Genomic DNA, 20494 nt, shown 5'->3' on the forward strand with positions numbered 1-20494 from the left:
AAGGTGATCCGAAGGTGAAGGACGCTTGTCGTCAGTCAATACTACTGCAGTATGTACAATTTAGGTACCTACTGAGGCCTCCAACTGCTTTAAGCTATGTAAAACACCTGCCTGAGGTATCTCCAAGTTTCCACCTGAGCGTTATTGCCAACCTCCACTTGCTATCCGCAGTTCTGGCATCAGACGAGCTCTGGGCTACCGCCTACCATACGATGTAACCTTCAACCAACGGAACCCTGATTCCCACTGTGGTCAAACGGTATCACCTCTTCCGTAGCCAATTTCCAAGATTACATTTTACTTTGGATCATGAGGTATATCTCAGGGGTTAAATACCAGAATAAATAGGTGAAGCGGGTCTCAACCAGTGCTACGGTTCCGCACGACAGACAGCACCGCGTCCTAAATTCATTTCAAAGCTTTAGATAAACCTTGCTATGGGAGATGAAATGGAACTAGATGCCCGAGGTGCAATACGCTTGAGAAAGTCAGACGGGATCAACATAATGTATGGATGTCCCGGGCTGTATTCGGTGCAGTTGCAACGGGTCAATGAGAGCATTCTTCCATATTGGGAGATATTTGTACTCCGCGGGCGCGATGAATTCTTGATCGACGAGATATCTCAAGCCCAATGCGTTCTAGTTTAATTACAGCAAGGCTCACCTATCATGCAAGTATTACACAAGAGCTATTTTGACTGCGGTTCCTGGCTGCTGGTGTTGGTTTCTACATAAATTGTCTGTTCGGGGAGGTTTAAACTAGAAATAAATAGAGAGCACTGTGTAGGAATTAGCAGTAAGTACCCGATGGATCATATTTTGGGTGAAAATATATCAACTATATAGAGTGAGAAAGACGTAAGAACAAAGGCATGACTTTTTCATATTGAAATGCAGAGCGTAAGTAGTTAGCTGTACATAATCACACGATGAAAAGTTGAAGGAGCAAACGACTTGGTAAATACTCAAGATGATGCACTGCTTCATCGGCCAGGGGCTGCAGGATAAGCGCAGGGAAGCTCCGCGGAACGACTTCGGGACCCGGCCGCCGTCACATGGTTCGGTAGAATGGACTTAACCGAAACAGGAAAGGCGCATCCCCTAATTTACAACCTAGCAAACACGGCGTGCGCAGTTGGCTACTTTCATGTATCATTGCGTGTCTAAATAATTTCGTCGAGCTCGAATGCTTTATTTTCCACCTTCGAGAGTTACCTTTTAATTTAGATCACTTGACGCTCTTTCCAGTGGTTTCTGACTCGGAATTTCGTGTTGTTGATTCATCCCCTATCTTTTCCGAACGACGCGTACCGCGGCCGACCATTGAATCTCCCGCTCGACTTGCTCCACCATTCCTGCACATCGATGAACACAGAGGCCACCTCGCAATAGATCTTGAGAAGCGTCATGGAAGTCGCTGCCACAGAGACGCCGAATGGCGTGTCTGCGCCAGATATTGCAGTATCGGTAGACTCCGACACAGTGATTCAGTACCTCACAGAAGTTCTCCAGGTGACACTGGGTGCTCTGAAGTCTGAGCTTCAGAGTGGGGGAAGCTTGCTTTCAAGTGCCAGATATCAGGACACGGCGCAGAAGTGTATGCGATTTGCCTGCGAGCCGCAAGTTGCCTTGTATGTGCAGAAGGATATTGCTACGGCAGAGGAAGCCAATGGTGATCGTGAGGATGCTGGTAAGTGCAAGGATGGCGCCGTTCTGGATTCTATGTCACAAAGCTGACAAGATGTTTGAAGAGCCAGTTGTACAGTATTCATACACATTATCCTCCGATATCTCCTCTGCATCCACAACTGTAGCCTCGGTAGCTTTCATCAAACGTCCCGCGCCGATTGATCCAGCTCTCCCGATCGCCTCCCAGATCCAGGTAATCAACCTGCCTGGTCTGGCATCGTTAAACAACACACAGTCTCAGCAAGGAGTGTCCATGTCGCCGTATCAAATTATCAATCTCTTTCTTCACCATGCCCTAAGTCCATACTTCGAGGCCCACACGCGCAACCAGGAACCAGCTGCTGGCTCAAAATCGCGAACCGATACGGAGGCAAAGACTGGAATTCCTGGTACGAAGAGGAGATTTGCGGAGCTGGAGCTAGGTCTCCAGCATTTGCAACAAAATGTGGAGATTCCAGCCTTGATCCTACCGCTTCACGAGGTCGTGCAGGCCGCACTGAAAGAAGCGGAGGCCAGAGGGATCAAACCAACCGTCGAGCTGATCCCGTCCTCGGTCCTGGATAGTAGTGCGTTTACCAACAGTATTCAGAACACCGTGAACGGATGGATTCGGTCGATTCAAACCATTACCAAGATGTCTCGAGATCCGGATGGTGAATCTGCTTCCCCGGAAGTAAATTTCTGGTTGTCGATGGAAACGGCCTTGGAGGGGATTGAGAGTCAGCTGGCGAGCGATGGAGTGCGGTTGACTATGGATATTCTTCGTCACGCGAAGCGCTACCAGCCCACGCTGAGTTTTGTGGCTGACACTGGGCTGAAAGATGCCACAGAGTTGGTCCAGAAGTACAACCAGCTCATGCGTGATTTCCCGTTGGATGAGCTTCTCTCAGCAACTTCCCTGCAGAAAGTGCAAGAATCTCTCGGTCTTGTCTTCAACCATTTGAACAAAAAATTGAAGATCTGCCCATATCCGATCAAGCGCGCCCTCTCACTTGTCGAAGCAATCTCTGGTGATTTGGACAAGAAAATTCACGAATTAGTCAAGGGTCGTGAGATTCTGCAACTCGACTATCGCGAATTTCGGTCATTGATGAAGACGACCCAGGCAATCTGGCGCTCATGGGACGAAAACTTGAAAGAGTTCACAAATGTTGCCCGTGAATCGACCAGACGTCGAAATGAGAAGTTTATCCCCATCAAGATCAATGCTCGTCACGACAAGACCCGTGAGCGGTTGAAGTATATCGACACGTTCCGCATCAACCACGAGCAGCTCCAGAAAACTATTATCAATGTCCTTGGACCAAAGAACACGTCCCCCACAGAGGCCGGTGCCGGCGTCGACTCTGAGGAGACAGTCATTGTTGAGGAAATTGGTGACGTGGATGCTGTTGAGGAGGTCACACATGCCTACGCTGCTTTGAAGAACGTAGACGCACTTGACGTCTCGCCCGAGGGATCGCGCGCATGGGAGCAAGCTGAGATCAGTTACAGCGAGCGCACTTCTCGCGTGGAGAACTCCATCATTGCGCGCCTCCGTGATCGCCTAGCAACTGCCAAAAATGCCAACGAGATGTTCCGAGTGTTCTCCAAGTTCAATGCTTTGTTGGTTCGCCCGAAGATTCGTGGCGCCATTGGCGAGTATCAGACGCAGCTGATTGACAACGTCAAGCGAGATATCGCTGCTCTGCATGAGCGCTTCAAGCAGCAGTATGGCCATTCCGAGGCTCATGCAATGGCTCAATTGAGAGATCTGCCTCCCGTCTCCGGCGCTATCATATGGGCTCGCCAGATTGAGCGTCAACTTGATGGTTACATGCGCAAAGTTGAGAATGTGCTTGGTGAAGACTGGCACCTTCATTCAGAGGGTCAGAAATTGCAGGCGGAAGGCAATCTCTTCCGTAAAAAGCTCGACACTCGGCCAGTCTTCGAATCTTGGCTGTACGATGTGCAAAGACGCCACATCACAATCTCCGGGCGACTATTCAATATTGTGCGCAATCGTGCTGCTGGTAACAAGCTAGAGCTTGCTGTCAATTTCGACGCTCAGATCATTGCGCTGTTCAAAGAGGTTCGCAATCTCATTTGGCTGAATTTCCAGGTCCCTCATGCCGTCAGCAATATCTCGAAAGAGGCGAAACGTGTCTACCCATATGCTATTAGTTTGATGGAGAGTGTGCGTACTTTACTCCAAACGAATCGTACAATTACGTCGATGTCGGATGTTGCCATTCTTCTCAATGGTTACGTGAACGATTGCCAAGCAATGGTCAATAAGGGAATCCCGCTTCGATGGGAATCTTTCGTCCACTCCTACGAACTGCACGTCAAACAGTCGGCACTCGCGAATGGCGCCATTGACACATCCATCCCTTCTCGATCTGAAAGCAAACATGTTCAGTTCGTTCGCGAATTCGCCGGCTCTGCATCTGTTTTGCAGTCTAAGACCGCGGTACTCTCGTCGATCAATGAGAATATTCAGAAGTCAATTCATGAATTGAAGACATGTGCATACGATGCCGGGGCATTTAAGGAACGTCTGGACGTCATTCAAGTTGCCGTGGATAAGCTGAACCTCGAAAACTATGTCAACCTTGAATTCTGGGTTTCTGAGCTGAACGCAAAGATCGAGGCAATTTTGAGTGAACGACTGCACCGTGCCATTCGAGAGTGGATTAGTACGTTCCAAGAGACCCAAAGTGGAGGCACTCTCGCCTTATCACAAACCGAGACAGACACCGCATTGATCTATAATCTCTCGTTCCCTGAGCTTTTCCACGAGATCTCTATGAAAAACCAGCTTCTCCACGTTGATCCGCCTCTCCAGTTTGCGCGAGCCAGTTGGTTTTCTCAATTCGACTCTTGGTTAGGAGTTGTTTGCAATCTGGAGAAAATCAAGGCTTCACGCTATCAGATTTCAATTAACATGCAAACGGTGCGACAGTCGGAAGTCTGCTTTGCGAACCTTCCGCAAACTTGTACCAAAGAGCTTCAGCAGGTCTATGAAGTTGTTGAGAGTCGATTGAAGGATGTTTCAGAATATGTTGACAAGTGGCTCCAGTTCCAATCTCTTTGGGACTTACAGTCAGAGCATGTTTATGATATTCTTGGAGATGATCTGTCCCAGTGGCTGCAACTCCTTCAAGAAATTCGCAAGAGCAGAGCCACATTCGATACTTCCGAAGTGAGCCGGTCTTTTGGCAACATCAGGATCGACTACGAGCAGGTCCAGACCAAGGTCAATGCGAAATACGACCAGTGGCAGCACGAAATACTTCAAAAGTTCGGCGCCAAGCTTGGCGGTCGTGTCCGGGAGGTTCACGCTGAACTCACCTCGGCCCGCCGTGATCTTGAAGGCCAGAGCTTAGAAGCTTCCTCGACCGCACACGCAGTTTCTTTCATCACTATCGTTCAACAGTGCAAGCGAAAGATTCGGGTCTGGGAGCCGGAGGTTGAACTCTTCCGCCAGGGTCAGACCACATTATCACGCCAGAGATATACATTCCCGAATGACTGGCTTGATGTCGGAAACGTGGACGGCGAGTGGACGTCTTTGAATGAGCTTCTTGAACGAAAGAGCAAGATCGTTCAAGATCAAACTGATGCTCTCCGTGCGAAAATCGCAGCAGAGGATCGGGTCATTAGCGATAGGATTGCGGAAGTCATTTCTCAATGGAACGACGAAAAGCCAGTCTCGGGTACAATCCCTCCCGAAGAGGCTTCTCGAACTCTCAGCTCTTTCCAATCGCGACTTGAAGCACTCCAGACTGAATTTGAGATGGTTTCCAAGGCCAAGGAAGCCCTTGATCTCCCTGCGAGCTCTGACTCATCACTCCCTGCCATTCTTGAGGAGGTCCAGGATTTCATGTCTGTCTGGGCCGCTTTGTCGACAATCTGGAAGAGTCTCAACGATTTGCGCGAGGGTCTTTGGAATAGTGTTCAGCCTCGTAAGCTGCGCCAAGCGCTGGATGGTCTCATCAAGATGACCAAGGAGATGCCTAGCCGAATGAGGCAATATGCTGCATTTGAACATATCCAAAATGTCCTGCGACAGCTTCTGAAGGTCAACTCTCTCCTGTCAGACATGAAATCTGAGGCAGTCAAGGAAAGACACTGGCAGAAGATCTACAAGTCTCTGAAGCCTGGCAAACGGTTCTCACTCGTTACCCTCACACTTGGAGATGTGTGGGACCTTCAACTTGCAACCAGCGAGCCTGTTATTCGGAACATCATTGCACAAGCTCAGGGCGAGCTAGCACTCGAAGAGTTCCTGAAGACTGTCCGTGAGACTTGGCAGAGCTATTCGTTGGAACTTGTCAATTATCAGAATAAGTGCCGACTCATTCGTGGCTTTGACGATCTTTTTGCCAAGTGCAGCGAAAACCTGAACTCTCTCCAGGCAATGAGACACTCTCCATACTACAAAGAGTTCGAGGAGGAGGCCGCTGCCTGGGAAGACAAACTGAACCGTGTGCACGTCTTATTCGATGTTTGGATCGACGTGCAAAGGCAGTGGGTCTATTTGGAGGGTGTGTTCACTGGAAATGCCGATATCAAGCATCTGCTCCCCCTTGAATCAAGTCGATTCCAGAACATCAATTCTGAATTCTTCGCTGTCATGAAAAAGGTCTACAAATCGCCTTTTGTGCTTGATGTACTGGCAATAAATGGCGTCCAGAAATCCTTGGAAAGATTGGCTGAGCTGCTCAACAAGATCCAGAAAGCGCTCGGTGAATATCTTGAGCGAGAGCGCGTGTCTTTCCCTCGATTTTACTTCGTGGGTGATGAGGACCTCTTGGAAATCATCGGAAATAGCAATGATATCTTCCGTGTTGCAAAACATTTCAAGAAAATGTTCGCAGGCTTGTCGGGGCTTCTCATGGACGACGATAACAACATTGTCGGCTTCACCTCCAAGGAAGGCGAAGAGGTGCGCCTCAAACGGGAGGTTAATCTTGTCAAAACCCCTAGAATCAATGACTGGTTATCGGCACTGGAAACCAACATGAAATTGACTTTGGCGGAGCTTCTGGGCGAAGCAGTTGAACAATTTGACACGCTCTACAATGCTGGAGATGTGGACTGCACGGCCTTCAGCGACTACTTGGCCAATTATCCTGCTCAGATCGTTGTCCTCGCTAGCCAAGTTGTCTGGACTAACGCAGTACAAAAATCTCTTGAGGATGGTGGAGCCACTCTTCAAACCTTGTACGAGTCGGAAGTTCGAATTCTGGAGTTGCTGGCCGCCACTGTTCTCGGTGAGCTGGACGCGATCACTCGCAAGAAATGCGAGCACATGATTACAGAGTTTGTGCACCAACGTGATGCCATCTCTAAGCTCATTCAGCACAACGCCACGACCCCGACCCACTATCTTTGGTTGCTGCAAATGCGATACGTGTACCAGCCAGACGGTGACTTCCTACAGCGCTTATACGTTCACATGGCTAATGCAAAGCTCAACTATGGCTTTGAATATCTCGGTGTGCCGGAACGTCTAGTTCGCACTCCACTCACAGATCGCTGTTTCCTCACCCTCACTCAAGCTCTATGTCAGCGACTTGGTGGATCACCTTATGGTCCAGCAGGTACTGGTAAAACCGAGTCCGTTAAGGCTCTTGGTCTGCAACTTGGCCGTTTCACCCTTGTCTTTTGTTGTGACGATACCTTCGACTTCCAAGCCATGGGCCGAATCTTCCTAGGTATTTGTCAAGTGGGTGCATGGGGCTGTTTCGATGAGTTCAACCGTCTGGAGGAAAGAATCTTGTCCGCTGTCTCGCAGCAAATTCAAAACATCCAAATCGGACTGCGGAAGGGAGAAGAGGATGATAAATCCCAGATAGAGTTGGTTGGCCGCCGCTTAGCAGTCAACTCGAATACTGGCATCTTCATCACCATGAATCCTGGATACGCTGGTCGCTCCAACTTGCCAGACAATTTGAAAAAGCTTTTCCGCAGTGTCGCTATGTCAAAGCCCGACAAGGAACTTATCGCGGAAGTCATGCTTTTCTCCCAAGGATTCAAGCAAGCAAAACCCCTTTCCAAACAGACCGTACCCTTCTTCGACCACTGTGCGGGCCAGCTTTCGAAGCAGGCTCATTACGATTTTGGTCTCCGTGCTTTGAAGAGTGTTCTCGTCAGCTCCGGTGGTCTGAAGCGAGCTCGACTGGCTACTTCAGAAAACGAACTCGGACCCGACGAAATTATCGAACCTCAGATTATTGTTCAGAGTTTGCGTGAGACCATTGCGCCTAAACTCGTTCAAGAAGATGTGAGTCGCATGCTCGAGATTCAGACACAAACCTTCCCTGGGGTTGAGTATGTGCCTGCGAATTATGACCAGTTGGTCGAAGCAATCCGTAAAATTGCGAAAGCGAATCACTACGTGGACAGTGAGATGTGGATCACCAAAGCTCTTCAGCTTTATCAGATCCAGAGTATCCACCACGGTGTCATGATGGTTGGCAGATCGGGTTCTGGTAAATCCGCCGCGTGGAAAATCCTGCTTCAGGCAATGCAAGCCATTGAAAATGTTGAGGGCGTTTGCCACATTATCGATTCCAAGGTTATGTCCAAGGAAGCCCTTTATGGTAACCTGGATAGTACCACTCGCGAGTGGACGGACGGTCTCTTCACCGGCATTTTGCGAAAGATTGTAGACAACCTTCGTGGAGAGGATACCAAACGCCACTGGATTGTGTTCGATGGCGACGTTGATCCAGAGTGGGTCGAGAACTTGAACAGTGTTCTGGACGATAACAAGCTTTTGACCTTGCCCAATGGTGAACGTCTCAACCTGCCTTCCAATGTGCGTGTCATGTTTGAAGTGGAAACTTTGAAGTATGCAACTCTGGCCACAGTCAGTCGCTGTGGCATGGTTTGGTTCAACGAGGACACCGTCACCCCTTCTATGATGATCAATAATTACGTGGAAAGCCTGAAAACCAAGACGTTCGAGGATTTGGATGATGATAGCGCCCCAGTTGGCAGCTCCGCAGCCAGAACGCAGAGTACCCAGGAAATGCTTTCGGTGGTGCTGAAACAGCACCTGGAAAGCGATGATCTTGTTCTCAAAGCCCTCAAGGAAGCGAAGAACTACGGTCACATAATGGACTTCACCGATATTCGTGCTCTCAACACAATGTTCAGCCTGTTGAACAAGGCTTGTCGAAACGTTCTGGAGTACAACATCCAGCATGTTGACTTTCCCTTGGACTCCGAGCAAATCGAGTCTTACATGTCCAAAAAACTTCTACTTACCCTTGTGTGGTCTTTCACGGGTGACTGTCCGCTGATGGATCGCAAAGCCTTTGGTCAGTATGTTGCTGGAATGACCACCATAGATCTTCCACCTGACGGAGACTCCTCTCTCATCGACTACGATGTCACTCTCCCCAAGTCAGAGTGGGCTAGTTGGCAGTCTCAAGTGCCCACGATCGACATCAACACACATTCGATCACTCAAACAGATGTCATCATTCCCACTGTGGATACCGTGCGTCACGAGGATGTCCTCTATTCTTGGCTGGCCGAACACAAGCCTCTCCTGCTGTGCGGTCCACCTGGATCTGGTAAAACAATGACCTTATTCGCTGCGTTGAGAAAATTGCCGAATTTGGAGGTCGTTGGTCTCAATTTCTCCAGCGCTACTACACCTGATCTTTTGATCAAGACCTTTGAGCAGTATTGTGAATACAAAAAGACGCTCAATGGCGTTGTTATGTCTCCCAATCAGATTGGACGCTGGCTTGTCATCTTCTGTGACGAGATCAATTTGCCCGCCCCTGATCGCTATGGGACGCAGCGAGCAATCGCATTCCTGCGTCAACTTGTGGAACAGAATGGATTCTGGCGCACTTCAGACAAGACATGGGTTAGTCTCGACCGCATACAATTCGTTGGTGCGTGTAATCCGCCAACTGATGCAGGCCGTACGCCGATGGGTGAGCGTTTCCTGCGTCATGCTCCACTGATCATGGTGGACTATCCTGGTGAATTGTCACTCAACCAGATTTATGGTACCTTTAATTCTGCAATTCTCAAGATCTTGCCTTTACTTCGCGGATACTCGGAGGCACTCACAAAGGCCATGGTCCAATTCTATCTCGAATCACAGACCAGATTCACACCCAAAATCCAACCCCATTACGTGTACTCACCTCGTGAGCTCACCCGATGGGTCCGTGGTGTCTATGAGGCTATCAAGCCTCTGGAGTCCCTGTCGATCGAGGGTCTGGTGCGAATATGGGCTCACGAGGCCTTACGCCTCTTCCAAGATCGCCTGGTTGCCGAGGACGAGCGAGCTTGGACTTCAGATGCTGTTCGTCGTATTGCACTGGAGCATTTCCCGACAATCGACCAGGAAGAGGCGCTGAAGGGCCCTATTCTTTTCTCCAACTGGCTTTCTAGGCACTATGTTCCTGTGCAACAGGAAATTTTACGTGACTTTGTGAAGGCTCGTCTCAGAACATTTTGTGAAGAAGAGGTCGATGTGCCGCTGGTGTTGTTCAATGATGTCTTGGAACACGCTCTTCGTATTGACCGAGTGTTCCGGCAGCCCCAGGGTCATCTCATCCTAATTGGTGTCAGTGGCAGTGGAAAAACCACACTCTCTCGATTTGTCGCCTGGATGAACGGACTCAAAGTCTTCCAGATCAAGGTCCATGGCAAGTACTCGTCGGAAGACTTTGACGATGATCTGAGAAGTGTTCTGCGTCGGGCAGGCTGCAAAGGTGAAAAAATTTGCTTCATCATGGATGAGGCAAATGTTCTCGACTCGGGTTTCTTGGAACGAATGAATACCCTTCTTGCCAATGCAGAGGTCCCCGGTCTTTTTGAGGGCGACGAGTTCGCGTCATTGATGACTGCCTGTAAAGAGGGCGCTCAACGTCAGGGCCTGCTCTTGGATTCCCAAGAGGAGCTTTACAAATGGTTCACACAGCAAATCATCAAAAACCTCCATGTGGTCTTCACTATGAATCCACCCGAAGATGGACTTTCCTCCAAGGCCGCAACCAGTCCTGCTCTCTTTAACCGTTGCGTGCTGAATTGGATGGGTGACTGGTCCGACCAGGCTCTTTTCCAAGTCGGATCTGAGCTCACTCAGTCTGTTGATTTGGACAAGCCCAACTTTGTCGCTCCCGACAGTATCCCTGTTGCCTATAGGGAACTTTCTCTCCCTGCGTCGCACAGAGATGCAGTTGTCAACTCGATGGTGTTCATTCACCACTCGCTGCATCGTTTCAATCAACGCTTGCAAAAGCAGCAAGGCCGATCAACATTCCTCACGCCACGCCATTATCTCGATTTCGTGGCTCAATATGTCAAGTTGTTCAACGAGAAGCGTGAGGATCTTGAGGAACAACAGCGTCATTTGAATGTCGGTCTGGAAAAGCTTCGCGATACCGTGGATAAAGTGAGCGATCTGCGGGCTAGTCTGGCTCAGAAAAAGACACAACTGGAGAGGAAGGACACCGAAGCCAATGAGAAACTCCAACGCATGGTTGCCGATCAACAAGAAGCTGAACAACGGAAGCAGGTCTCGTTGGAAGTGCAGCAAGCATTAGAAAAGCAAGAGAAGGAAGTAGCAACACGAAAGGAGGTTGTATTGAATGACCTGGCGCGCGCAGAACCTGCCGTTCTTGAAGCCCAAAAGAGTGTCAGCAACATCAAGCGTCAGCACTTGACCGAGGTTCGTTCCATGGGTAACCCGCCCGCAAGCGTCCGGCTTGCTCTTGAAGCTGTCTGTACTCTCCTCGGCCACAAGGTCGACAGCTGGAAGACGATTCAGGGAATCATCCGCCGAGAGGATTTCATCGCTAGCATCGTGAACTATGACAATGAGCGTCACATGACCCGCAACCATCGCATCAAGATGCAAAATGAGTTCTTGTCCAAAGAAGACTTCACCTACGAGCGTGTGAACCGTGCCAGTAAAGCATGTGGTCCACTCGTGCAATGGGTTGAAGCGCAAGTGAACTATTCAGCTATCTTGGATAGAGTTGGACCGCTGCGCGAGGAAGTCGATCAATTGGAGGAGCAGGCCCTTCAGACCAAGGCCGAGGCCCAGGCTATTGAAAACACCATTCAAGGCCTCGAGAGCAGTATTGCCACATACAAGAGCGAATACGCTGCTTTGATCAGTGAGACTCAGGCTATCAAATCTGAGATGTCCCGGGTCCAGTTCAAGGTCGACCGAAGTGTTCGTTTGCTTGACAGTCTCGCATCGGAACGTGAACGGTGGGAAGAGGGAAGCAAGTCGTTCGAGACCCAAATCAGTACTCTGGTTGGTGACGTTTTGATCGCTGCAGCCTTCCTGGCATATGCGGGTCTTTACGATCAACAATTCCGTAAGGCGATGATTGATGACTGGGTCCACCAGCTTGCTCAGTCGGGCATTCACTTCAAGCCCCACAACCCGATCACTGAGTATCTCTCCAATGCCGATGAGCGTCTCAAGTGGCAGGCGAACTCGCTTCCGGTCGACGATCTCTGTACCGAGAACGCCATCATTCTGAATCGATTCAACAGATACCCTCTGATTGTCGATCCATCGGGCCGAGTGACAGAGTTCTTGCAGAAAGAGAGCAAAGATCGCAAACTCACAGTGACCAGTTTCTTGGATGACTCCTTTGTTAAGCAATTGGAGAGTGCCCTCCGTTTCGGAAACCCCATATTGATCCAGGATGCTGAACATCTGGACCCTATTCTGAATCACGTCCTGAACAAAGAATACCAGAAGACCGGTGGTCGTGTTCTGATACAGCTCGGCAAGCAGGAGATTGACTTTTCACCATCATTCAAGCTGTTCCTTTCGACCAGAGATCCCTCTGCAGAATTCCCTCCAGATATCTGCAGTCGAACGACCTTTGTCAATTTCACAGTCACGCAAAGCAGTTTGCAAACGCAGTCGTTGAACGATGTCCTCAAATTCGAGCGACCTGACGTGGATGAGCGCCGCAACAATCTCGTCAAGATGCAAGGTGAATTCAAGGTCCACCTTCGACAACTCGAGAAGCGCTTGTTGCAGGCTCTCAACGAGTCTCGTGGAAACATCCTCGACGACGACAATGTCATCGAGACGCTAGAGACGCTGAAGAAAGAAGCTGCCGAGATTTCAAAGAAGATGTCTGAGACAGAGGGCGTCATGTCGGAAGTGGAAAATATCACCAACCAGTACAGCAGCATTGCCAAAGCGTGCAGTGCAGTCTTCGCTGTTTTGGAACAACTTCATCATATCAACCACTTCTATCAGTTCTCGCTCCAGTACTTTGTGGACATCTTCAACGCCGTTCTCTATCAGAACAAACGCCTGGCCCAAGAGAAAGATCACGGGGCTCGGGTGGGTATCATCATTCAAGATCTGTTTATTACAACCTATCAGCGGACTTCACTCGGATTAGTTCAGAAGGATCGAATTACCCTGGCCATACTGCTTGCTCAAGCCACTCCATTCCCCATGGATAGAGGTATTTTGGATCGCATCCTGGATGAATCCGTCGGGGGTAATGATTTGTCGACGGACGTGAGCGCACGCGAGCATGTGATGAGCAAGCTTTTGAACATGACACTTTTCAAGGAGTTTGTACCCAATGTTTCCCAGGAGGATTGGGATCGCTTTTTCAATGAAGAGATCGCCGAGAACGTCGTCCCTATCGTCTGGAAGGAGGAGACGACCAAGCTTGATCAACTTCTCCTTTCATTGCTGCTCGTCAAGCTTTGTCGCATGGATCGATTTGTGCCCACCGCAGAACGCTTTGTGGAGGCTGTGTTTGGCCGGGAGCTCTACGATGGCAGCGGTGACCTCAAAGACGTGGTTGACCAGGTCACCGCTACCGCTCCTATTGCGCTGAGTTCTAGTCCTGGATTCGATGCCAGCTACAAGGTCGATGCCTTGGTGGAGCGCACGCACGCGACATGCGCCAACATCGCCATGGGATCCAATGAAGGCCTCGAAAGTGCCGACAAGGCAATCAGTAATGCTGCTGCGACCGGTACATGGGTGCTTGTCAAAAACGTGCACTTGGCACCGTCGTGGCTTCAGAGCCTCGAGAAGCGCCTGGATTCCCTCAAGCCTCACAAGGAGTTCCGACTCTTCTTGTCTATGGAATCTAGCCCTAAGATCCCGGTGAATCTCATTCGCGCATCCCGTGTGTTGATGTTTGAGCAGCCCGCTGGTGTTCGTGCAAACATGAAGGACTCGCTATCGACCCTGACGACTCGCGCCAGTAAAGCGCCTGTGGAGAAAGCTCGAGTCTACCTCCTCCTCTGCTTCCTTCACGCCGTGGTTCAAGAGCGTCTGCGCTACGCGCCAAACCTGGGCTGGAAGGGCTTCTGGGAGTTCAACGACAGTGACGTAAGTTTTTCTCCAATCTGTGTTTGAGGCTTTTTGTATTCTCTCTAAGACCATACTGACCACATTAAATGCAGTACGAGTGTTCGGCTCATATCATTGACTATTGGGTCAACGAGGTGGCTCAGGGTCGCTCAAACGTCGCACCTCTCAAACTGCCCTGGGAGATGATACGCACCCTCATCACAGAGATGTACGGTGGCAAGATCGACGATTTGGGTGACTTCCAGCAGCTCGAGAGTCTGGTGAATCGGTTCCTCACCCCCGCCGCTTTCGAGGAGGAACACAAACTTGTGTCCGGTGTCGAAAATGACGAGCTCCTTGCCTTGCCAAGTGGCACTAGTATTCGCGACTTTATCAGCTGGGTGAATCGTCTCCCCGAGCGCGAGCCACCAACGTACCTGGGCCTTCCGGGCAATGCAGAGAAGCTGTTGCTTGTCAACCACGGAGGCAAGATGATCTCCGATCTGTCACGCATCACGACATTGTTGGATGAGGGAGAGCAGTTGATGGTTGACAACTGAGGAATGACTTGGTCTCCAGGGTTGTCTTTGCCTGTTTATTTCGGTGTGCTTTCAATCTTTTTTTTTCATGTTTTCAGACGGAGAGATGAGGATGTCGGCAAGTTTCCCTATCGGGTCGAAGCTATCACACACAGCCTTTTGATTCAGCATTGAAGGCGCAGAGTGATCTTTGAATACCCTTTGGCTGCTGGAGGGTCTTATGTGTTTTTCACTGGTGGTTGTTTAGAGGACGTTTATTCTGTACCCTATCCTTTATCTCAGGACTAGATGTCCTTACCCTGTATGAATATCAATTTGTATCACGTCACAGTTCTGGCTTAGTGCATCATTGGGCACCTACTACCCCTGGGGCTCTTCCCTGAGGTAGACACGTCCCGCCGGAAACAACTTGGAACTCCTATTTGGGAATGATGTTCCCGTGCGGTAGACGGTCCAGGTCCAAGTGGCCTTGTCTTTCCTTCCCCCCCTTTTTGTCCTAGGGGGGTTGAGATTGAGACTGTTTTCTTCCCCATCTTCTGAGGTTTTGTTGTGTGACTGAAATACATCGTCTAACCAGCAGAGCTCAAAGCAAGGGAGAGAGTTGGTCAGAGTAAAAAGCATTAGATAATTTCATTATACAATCTGTAAAAATACCGGGTGCGGTGGATGCAAGCGGCCCAGTCTCAAGGACTGGTAAACATAAGATTCTGAATAATTTGAACGAGGAAGGAAAGAAAAGGGGGGGGAGAAGGGCAGGGTGGAGCATCGGGCCTATGTACGGAGAGGCGAAGAAGGTCTATTGCTTCTCGTCCTCAGGAGATAAAGGTCGACTCGGAGAACATGATACCCTCCTCTTCGACCTCGGTGTCGCCCATCTTGACCATCAGCTTCAACTTTTGCTGGGGAGTACTGGATGCGACATTCTGGGTCAGTCTGGGAAGCGGAATAAACCCACGGAGGGAGAGGAATATGAGAGGGAGGGGGAGGGAGAAGGGATTACCTGGAAGATGTACGGACGAGTGCCCGCAACGCTACCGGCGATGGTCTTGATAAAGCCGGGAACTTCACCCATGACATCCACGCGGTCTTGGCGGGCGCCCAGAGGGCCATCGACGACGGCGCTAAAGTCCTTCCCATCGGCAGTCTTGCCAGTCCACTCCCACTTGATTGAGGTGGGTTCGGGCCAGTCGCTCTCCGGGTCTTGCGTAGATCCGGTGTGCGCGACACTGTTGGTGGTACCGGCATAGACCACTTCGTTGTCCTTCACTACACCGCCGACGTTGACTGTGGTGGAACCGTATGAGGGAGGGGTGGTAAATTCCATCATGACGGCGGAGAAGGTGGGGGTTTGGAAGTTGATGAAGTTCCAACGGGCCGCTGGATGCATACGTGATCAGTCGGGACGCTCAACTCACAGGGGATTTCCTCTTGACGTTCATTTCACTTACCAGCATGGTGGGGTTTCATGCCCTGCAAAGCCGCGATAAAGACTCCGCGGCCGGTCAGATCGTATGTCTTCTCCTTGGTGGTGAGGGTGCCCTCGACGGCGCAGCGGGGCCAGAAGCCGTGATACATGGAACCCCAGGGCGACTTGGGATCCGTGCCGAACAACGTGGTCCCATCCTTGCCTGCGACGAAACCCGGTGCCGTCCGGCTGAACTTGAGATCCACCACGCTGTCGGCGTTGACGGTAGACTTGATCTGGTACACATCGCCTTGGTCGTTGAGGTGGATGGTCAGGTTGTCGGCACCAAAGGAGTGCATCTGCTCGTCAAACATGAAGTTGGACAGCGCATCCGTGTGCCAAACGTGCGGCTTGTCCCCCTTCAAGTTGAAGATCTTGGTGTTGAAATGGGCCGTGGTATGGATTCCACTATCCATTCACCAACCATACCGTCAGCTACCGGACCAGGCATGTCACGATATCCAGGCAGTCGACCTCTTTCCGACCTGGGCCCGGGAGACGCGGGAAGCGGCCCGGGGAGGGAACAGAAAGGCAGGGTTTCGTAAACAGCAAAAAGGGGAAAGAGATGCTCACGCAATGTTGCTGTAAATTACTTGGACCATAAAGAGGTTCCCATCGTCGGCCATGATGTAGAAGGTCTTGGTTTCCACATTGGTGTATTGGAACGCCTTCCAACGCAGCTGATCCTTGGACAGCTCGGTATACGATGTCTCGCCGGCTTGTTTGGCGACCGAGTGGATGGCCTCGGGGCCATAGATGGGCTCTTGCGTGCCAACGGCCGCAGAAAGACTGCCCGCCAAGTGGTCTGGTCAGTCACATAGATCCCCCCATTTTGCAGCTCCACCGAACACCATACAGCAAGAAACATACGTTGATTTGAGCCAGTTCATGATGGTTTGATCGTTATGCGGTAGAAGCTTGTCGTAAAGTCAAGTGGTGATTGCACGAATGATTCAGTCTCACTTTGATGAAAGAGGTGTTTCGGATTGACCACGCTTGATGGTGGAAAAGTGAGGGAAGTGAGAGGAAGAAGGAAGAGGGGGGGATCAACGGAAGAGAAAGAAGATCGAGAGATCGACACGGCGGGGCGACTCAAAAGGTTTGGCGGGTGGAAATGGGCCTGGAGGGGGTGCGGCAACGCCGAGTTCGAGACGAGCCGCGACGCACGGAAGCGCTGGCGACAGGCACCAGATGGGCCAGCAATGGGAGACCGGGGACTGGGAAACTTGGAGAAGCTGGGAGCCATACCCAGTGACCCAGCCGGACTCTCCAGACACACCATGTTGAATAATCTTTTGCTGCGGTGCATTTTTCTTACTGGCGATGACGTTCGGGCTCAGCTGGTGCTCAACTGGTCGCGAACTGGCCGGGGGATTGCTTGGCGTCCGGTCCAATCAGCAGCCGAGGAAAATCTGGCTCATCTTCAAGCCGCGCCAAGTCGCATCTCTGCAGCTTTCGGAAACTCGTCAGCCTTTTTATTTTGATCTCCGGTGCCATTGTCCTCACACCATCTCATCGACAAGCAATTCATCATCATGGCCCGGAACGCTCTGCAGAAGGAGCAGTTTGTCAAGCTGATCGTGGGTGCTGGCCAGGCCAGCCCCAGTCCGCCAGTCGGTCCAGCCTTGGGTAGTAAGGGTGTGAAGAGTATGGACTTTTGCAAGGTGAGTGCTCGAAATCTGGCATCCCATCTCACTGACTCTCTCACTGAGTCCTTCTCTCGCTCTTGACTTCCAACACTCACACTGGTGGACATTATAGGAGTTCAATGCGCGCACAGCTCACATCAATGTCGGCGTCCCTATCCCAGCCCGCGTGACAGTCCGCCCCGATCGCTCCTTTTATTTCGACCTCCGCACCCCTACGACCACGTACCTCCTCTTGAACGCGGCGAATGTTGAGCCCCGGAAGAACCGTCTTCGGGGCGCTATGAACCCCGGCCATGAGACCTGCGGGACGGTCTCGCTCAAACACATCTACGAGATCGCCAAGATCAAGCAGAGCGAGACGCGGCTGTCAGGATTGAGTCTCCAGGGCCTATGCAAGAGTGTGATGGCCCAAGCCAAGTCGATCGGGATTCAAGTGGTTCATTGAAGCGATACGACCGGATCCACCACTCTCTTTGTGACATGAACCTCGCCCTAGTTTTCTGTATTCTTCTTTTTCCATTTTCCCCCTGTTTGACGCTGTCATCTACCACGCTGGCTCGGGCGACGAAAAAAACAACCTCGCCGTTGCCCCGAGATTTGCGAGTCAGGTTCGCTGCCGAGTCGCTGCATTTTGCTGGATGGGTGCCCATGAAGCCATATATACCTGCTCCTTTATGTTGACCATTTCGGGTGTCGAAGGCGTTTCATTCGCGAGAAGAGGTGGACATGAAGACGCCTACTTCTCGCTTGTACTATACATATCTCATACACTTCATTCCTCCCATCACATCTGCCCCTTTCCAGGGTCTTGCGTTGTAGTGCTCTCACACCTGTGTCATGAGCTAGGATCACAGTCCGTCCTACTTGACAATCGAGGTCCACTGCGTCTTCTTATCATATATCACGTATTCCTTTAATGGAGTAGGATCCCGGGAGTTAATCGCGTGGACGAAAGACTTCAGAAGGTCATATCAAAAAGGAAAGAGAGAGACATCAAGAAAAGACGATACTCGCGCTGCTATTTCGCGCAGATCTCCGGTTACGTGAGAACGGTGGGCTTGTCTGCGACTGGCCCTTTTATGTGTGGGTGAATGTGTGAGCGGACTGGACAAGCAATTCGACATGATCGACCGACCGTCGGAAACCGTGTATTTCCCATGCAATGCGTAGTTTCGGGGTGTGGGTAGGCACTGATACAGAGGATGGAGGTACCATTGGCGTGGATAACCCAGTGGTCACGATACCTGTTGAACAGATGTCTGAATCAAAGCAAAGTGAGACATAAGCTAGCAATACACACTGAACCAAACGTCATGGCGCAATCGGTTTGGCGTTGTCCAGTGTCGAGCAGACTCTGATAGCCCTACCGCGACCACAAAGCTAAGCTCCGTATCCATCGAAGCAGTAGCCCAGCGACAATAAGCTTTGTTCCTTCAATTCTCAATCGCCACTGTTGTTGAACCGAGAAAGTCTACATCATCTTCGCAGTTCAGAGACTGTAGCTCTTGAAGACCAATTAGGGATCCGTTTGCGACGATGCCGTGCTCCGGACACGCTAGACCTTTTGAGACCGAGGCGCCTGCTTGTGCATGATAAGAGAATCGAATGAGATTGCTTCTTCGCGACTGATCGTCACATGGTCGAAATCGGCCGTGGGGTCGTCAGTGAAGACAAAAGACTGACCACGGGATTTGTCTTGCTGTAGGAGGCGCCTCTTGACGGTGCTCTGAGGTGTTTTGGTTTACAGCCTCGCCGCAATCTTTTTATACGCTTTGTGGCGTGGACAAGGTAAACAGAAAGGTGGATGACAAGCACGAGTCGCGCAACTGTTCTGATGGCCGGTTCGAACACAAACGCGGAGATTGGAAGTCGTTGAGTCTGCGTCTAATTAAATACTACTACCCTCATCCTTGATTCCTCACTACCCTTAGTACTTACCCACTCCGTCGTCTCTCAGCCCCACATGGCTTATCTGAGCTCCCAGAGAATTCGTAGATGGTGAAGAAAGACCTCTTCTGAGGATCCTTGCACCGCACTCTATTTCTAGCGTGTAGAGTGCGTTTGGCGCTGAAATATGAGCTCTAAGTTTTGGGTCTCGCTCGAAGGCGAAGGTACCGGTGCCGGAGCACGACATCATTCGGATTCCCTCTGTCCGTATGCACGCCAATACCCCCGTGCTCTTCTGGATGTGGTCTCTTCTATTGAACTGACTGTTTTCCCCCTGCCATACTCCAGTCATCTAGCCTGCACAGAGAGAAGTTGACGTCTTCCTATTTATCACAGATTAAGCCAAGAACCCTTGTACTTCTTCAATCACGTATGGAGGGCTTGCAACCCACCTCGTGCCGTGCCCGTTCCCAGTATCGGTTGCCAAGAGTACCGATCTAGCCCGGCATGTCCAGGCCGAGCTCTCTCGAGTCTCCAGTACCCACTACCCAATAACAAGGAGGAATTCCATGCTGGACATCTGTAGCCGGTACTGCAGCTGGCACTGCATCCTCGGCCTGGCCGTCCTGACGCTTCTGGAAAGTCTTCCATTCCCCCCCACCCGACGCCCACGAGGCCTCAACTCTCAGGCGGGCCATGCGGTTCCAAAGTGAATTGCTGACTCGTAACGGTTCCCCTCTGGAACTTGTACAGTCCACTGCCCCCCAAAAGGACTTTTCCCGGTCTTCCGGCAATTCATTTCAATCACTTGCTCACCTCTGGCTCTCTTTCTCTCCCCACCTCTCTTCTTTTCTCTCATAATCACCTATTCTGCCTGCAGTCTTTCTTATCCAACCTGGTCAATTCTGGGTCTATCCTCTTCCATTGTCAACAACTCTTCCTGTGCC

The 20494-nt window shown here is 50.8% G+C and overlaps 3 protein-coding genes across 3 annotated transcripts; 2 read left to right on the plus strand and 1 right to left on the minus strand.

The window, feature by feature from the left end:
• Window positions 1-1409: 1409 nt before the first annotated feature.
• POX_d05286 (Dynein heavy chain, cytoplasmic) lies at window positions 1410-14567 on the plus strand (the record flags this gene model as incomplete). The annotated part of the gene is made up of 3 exons (XM_050114134.1): window positions 1410-1692; window positions 1754-14046; window positions 14121-14567. The coding sequence occupies 3 exons, from the start codon at window positions 1410-1412 to the stop codon at window positions 14565-14567; spliced, it is 13023 nt and encodes a 4340-aa protein (XP_049969085.1).
• A 791-nt stretch (window positions 14568-15358) lies between these two features.
• POX_d05287 (Survival factor 1) lies at window positions 15359-16901 on the minus strand (the record flags this gene model as incomplete). Its single annotated transcript, XM_050114135.1, has 5 exons — window positions 15359-15469; window positions 15547-15923; window positions 15995-16419; window positions 16585-16800; window positions 16882-16901. The coding sequence occupies 5 exons, from the start codon at window positions 16899-16901 to the stop codon at window positions 15359-15361; spliced, it is 1149 nt and encodes a 382-aa protein (XP_049969086.1).
• A 645-nt stretch (window positions 16902-17546) lies between these two features.
• Window positions 17547-18105, plus strand: POX_d05288 (54S ribosomal protein; the record flags this gene model as incomplete). Its single annotated transcript, XM_050114136.1, has 2 exons — window positions 17547-17675; window positions 17773-18105. The coding sequence occupies 2 exons, from the start codon at window positions 17547-17549 to the stop codon at window positions 18103-18105; spliced, it is 462 nt and encodes a 153-aa protein (XP_049969087.1).
• Window positions 18106-20494: the final 2389 nt, after the last annotated feature.

This window comes from Penicillium oxalicum, chromosome IV (genome assembly GCF_001723175.1).
Source record: "Penicillium oxalicum strain HP7-1 chromosome IV, whole genome shotgun sequence".
Lineage (NCBI taxonomy): Eukaryota > Fungi > Ascomycota > Eurotiomycetes > Eurotiales > Aspergillaceae > Penicillium > Penicillium oxalicum.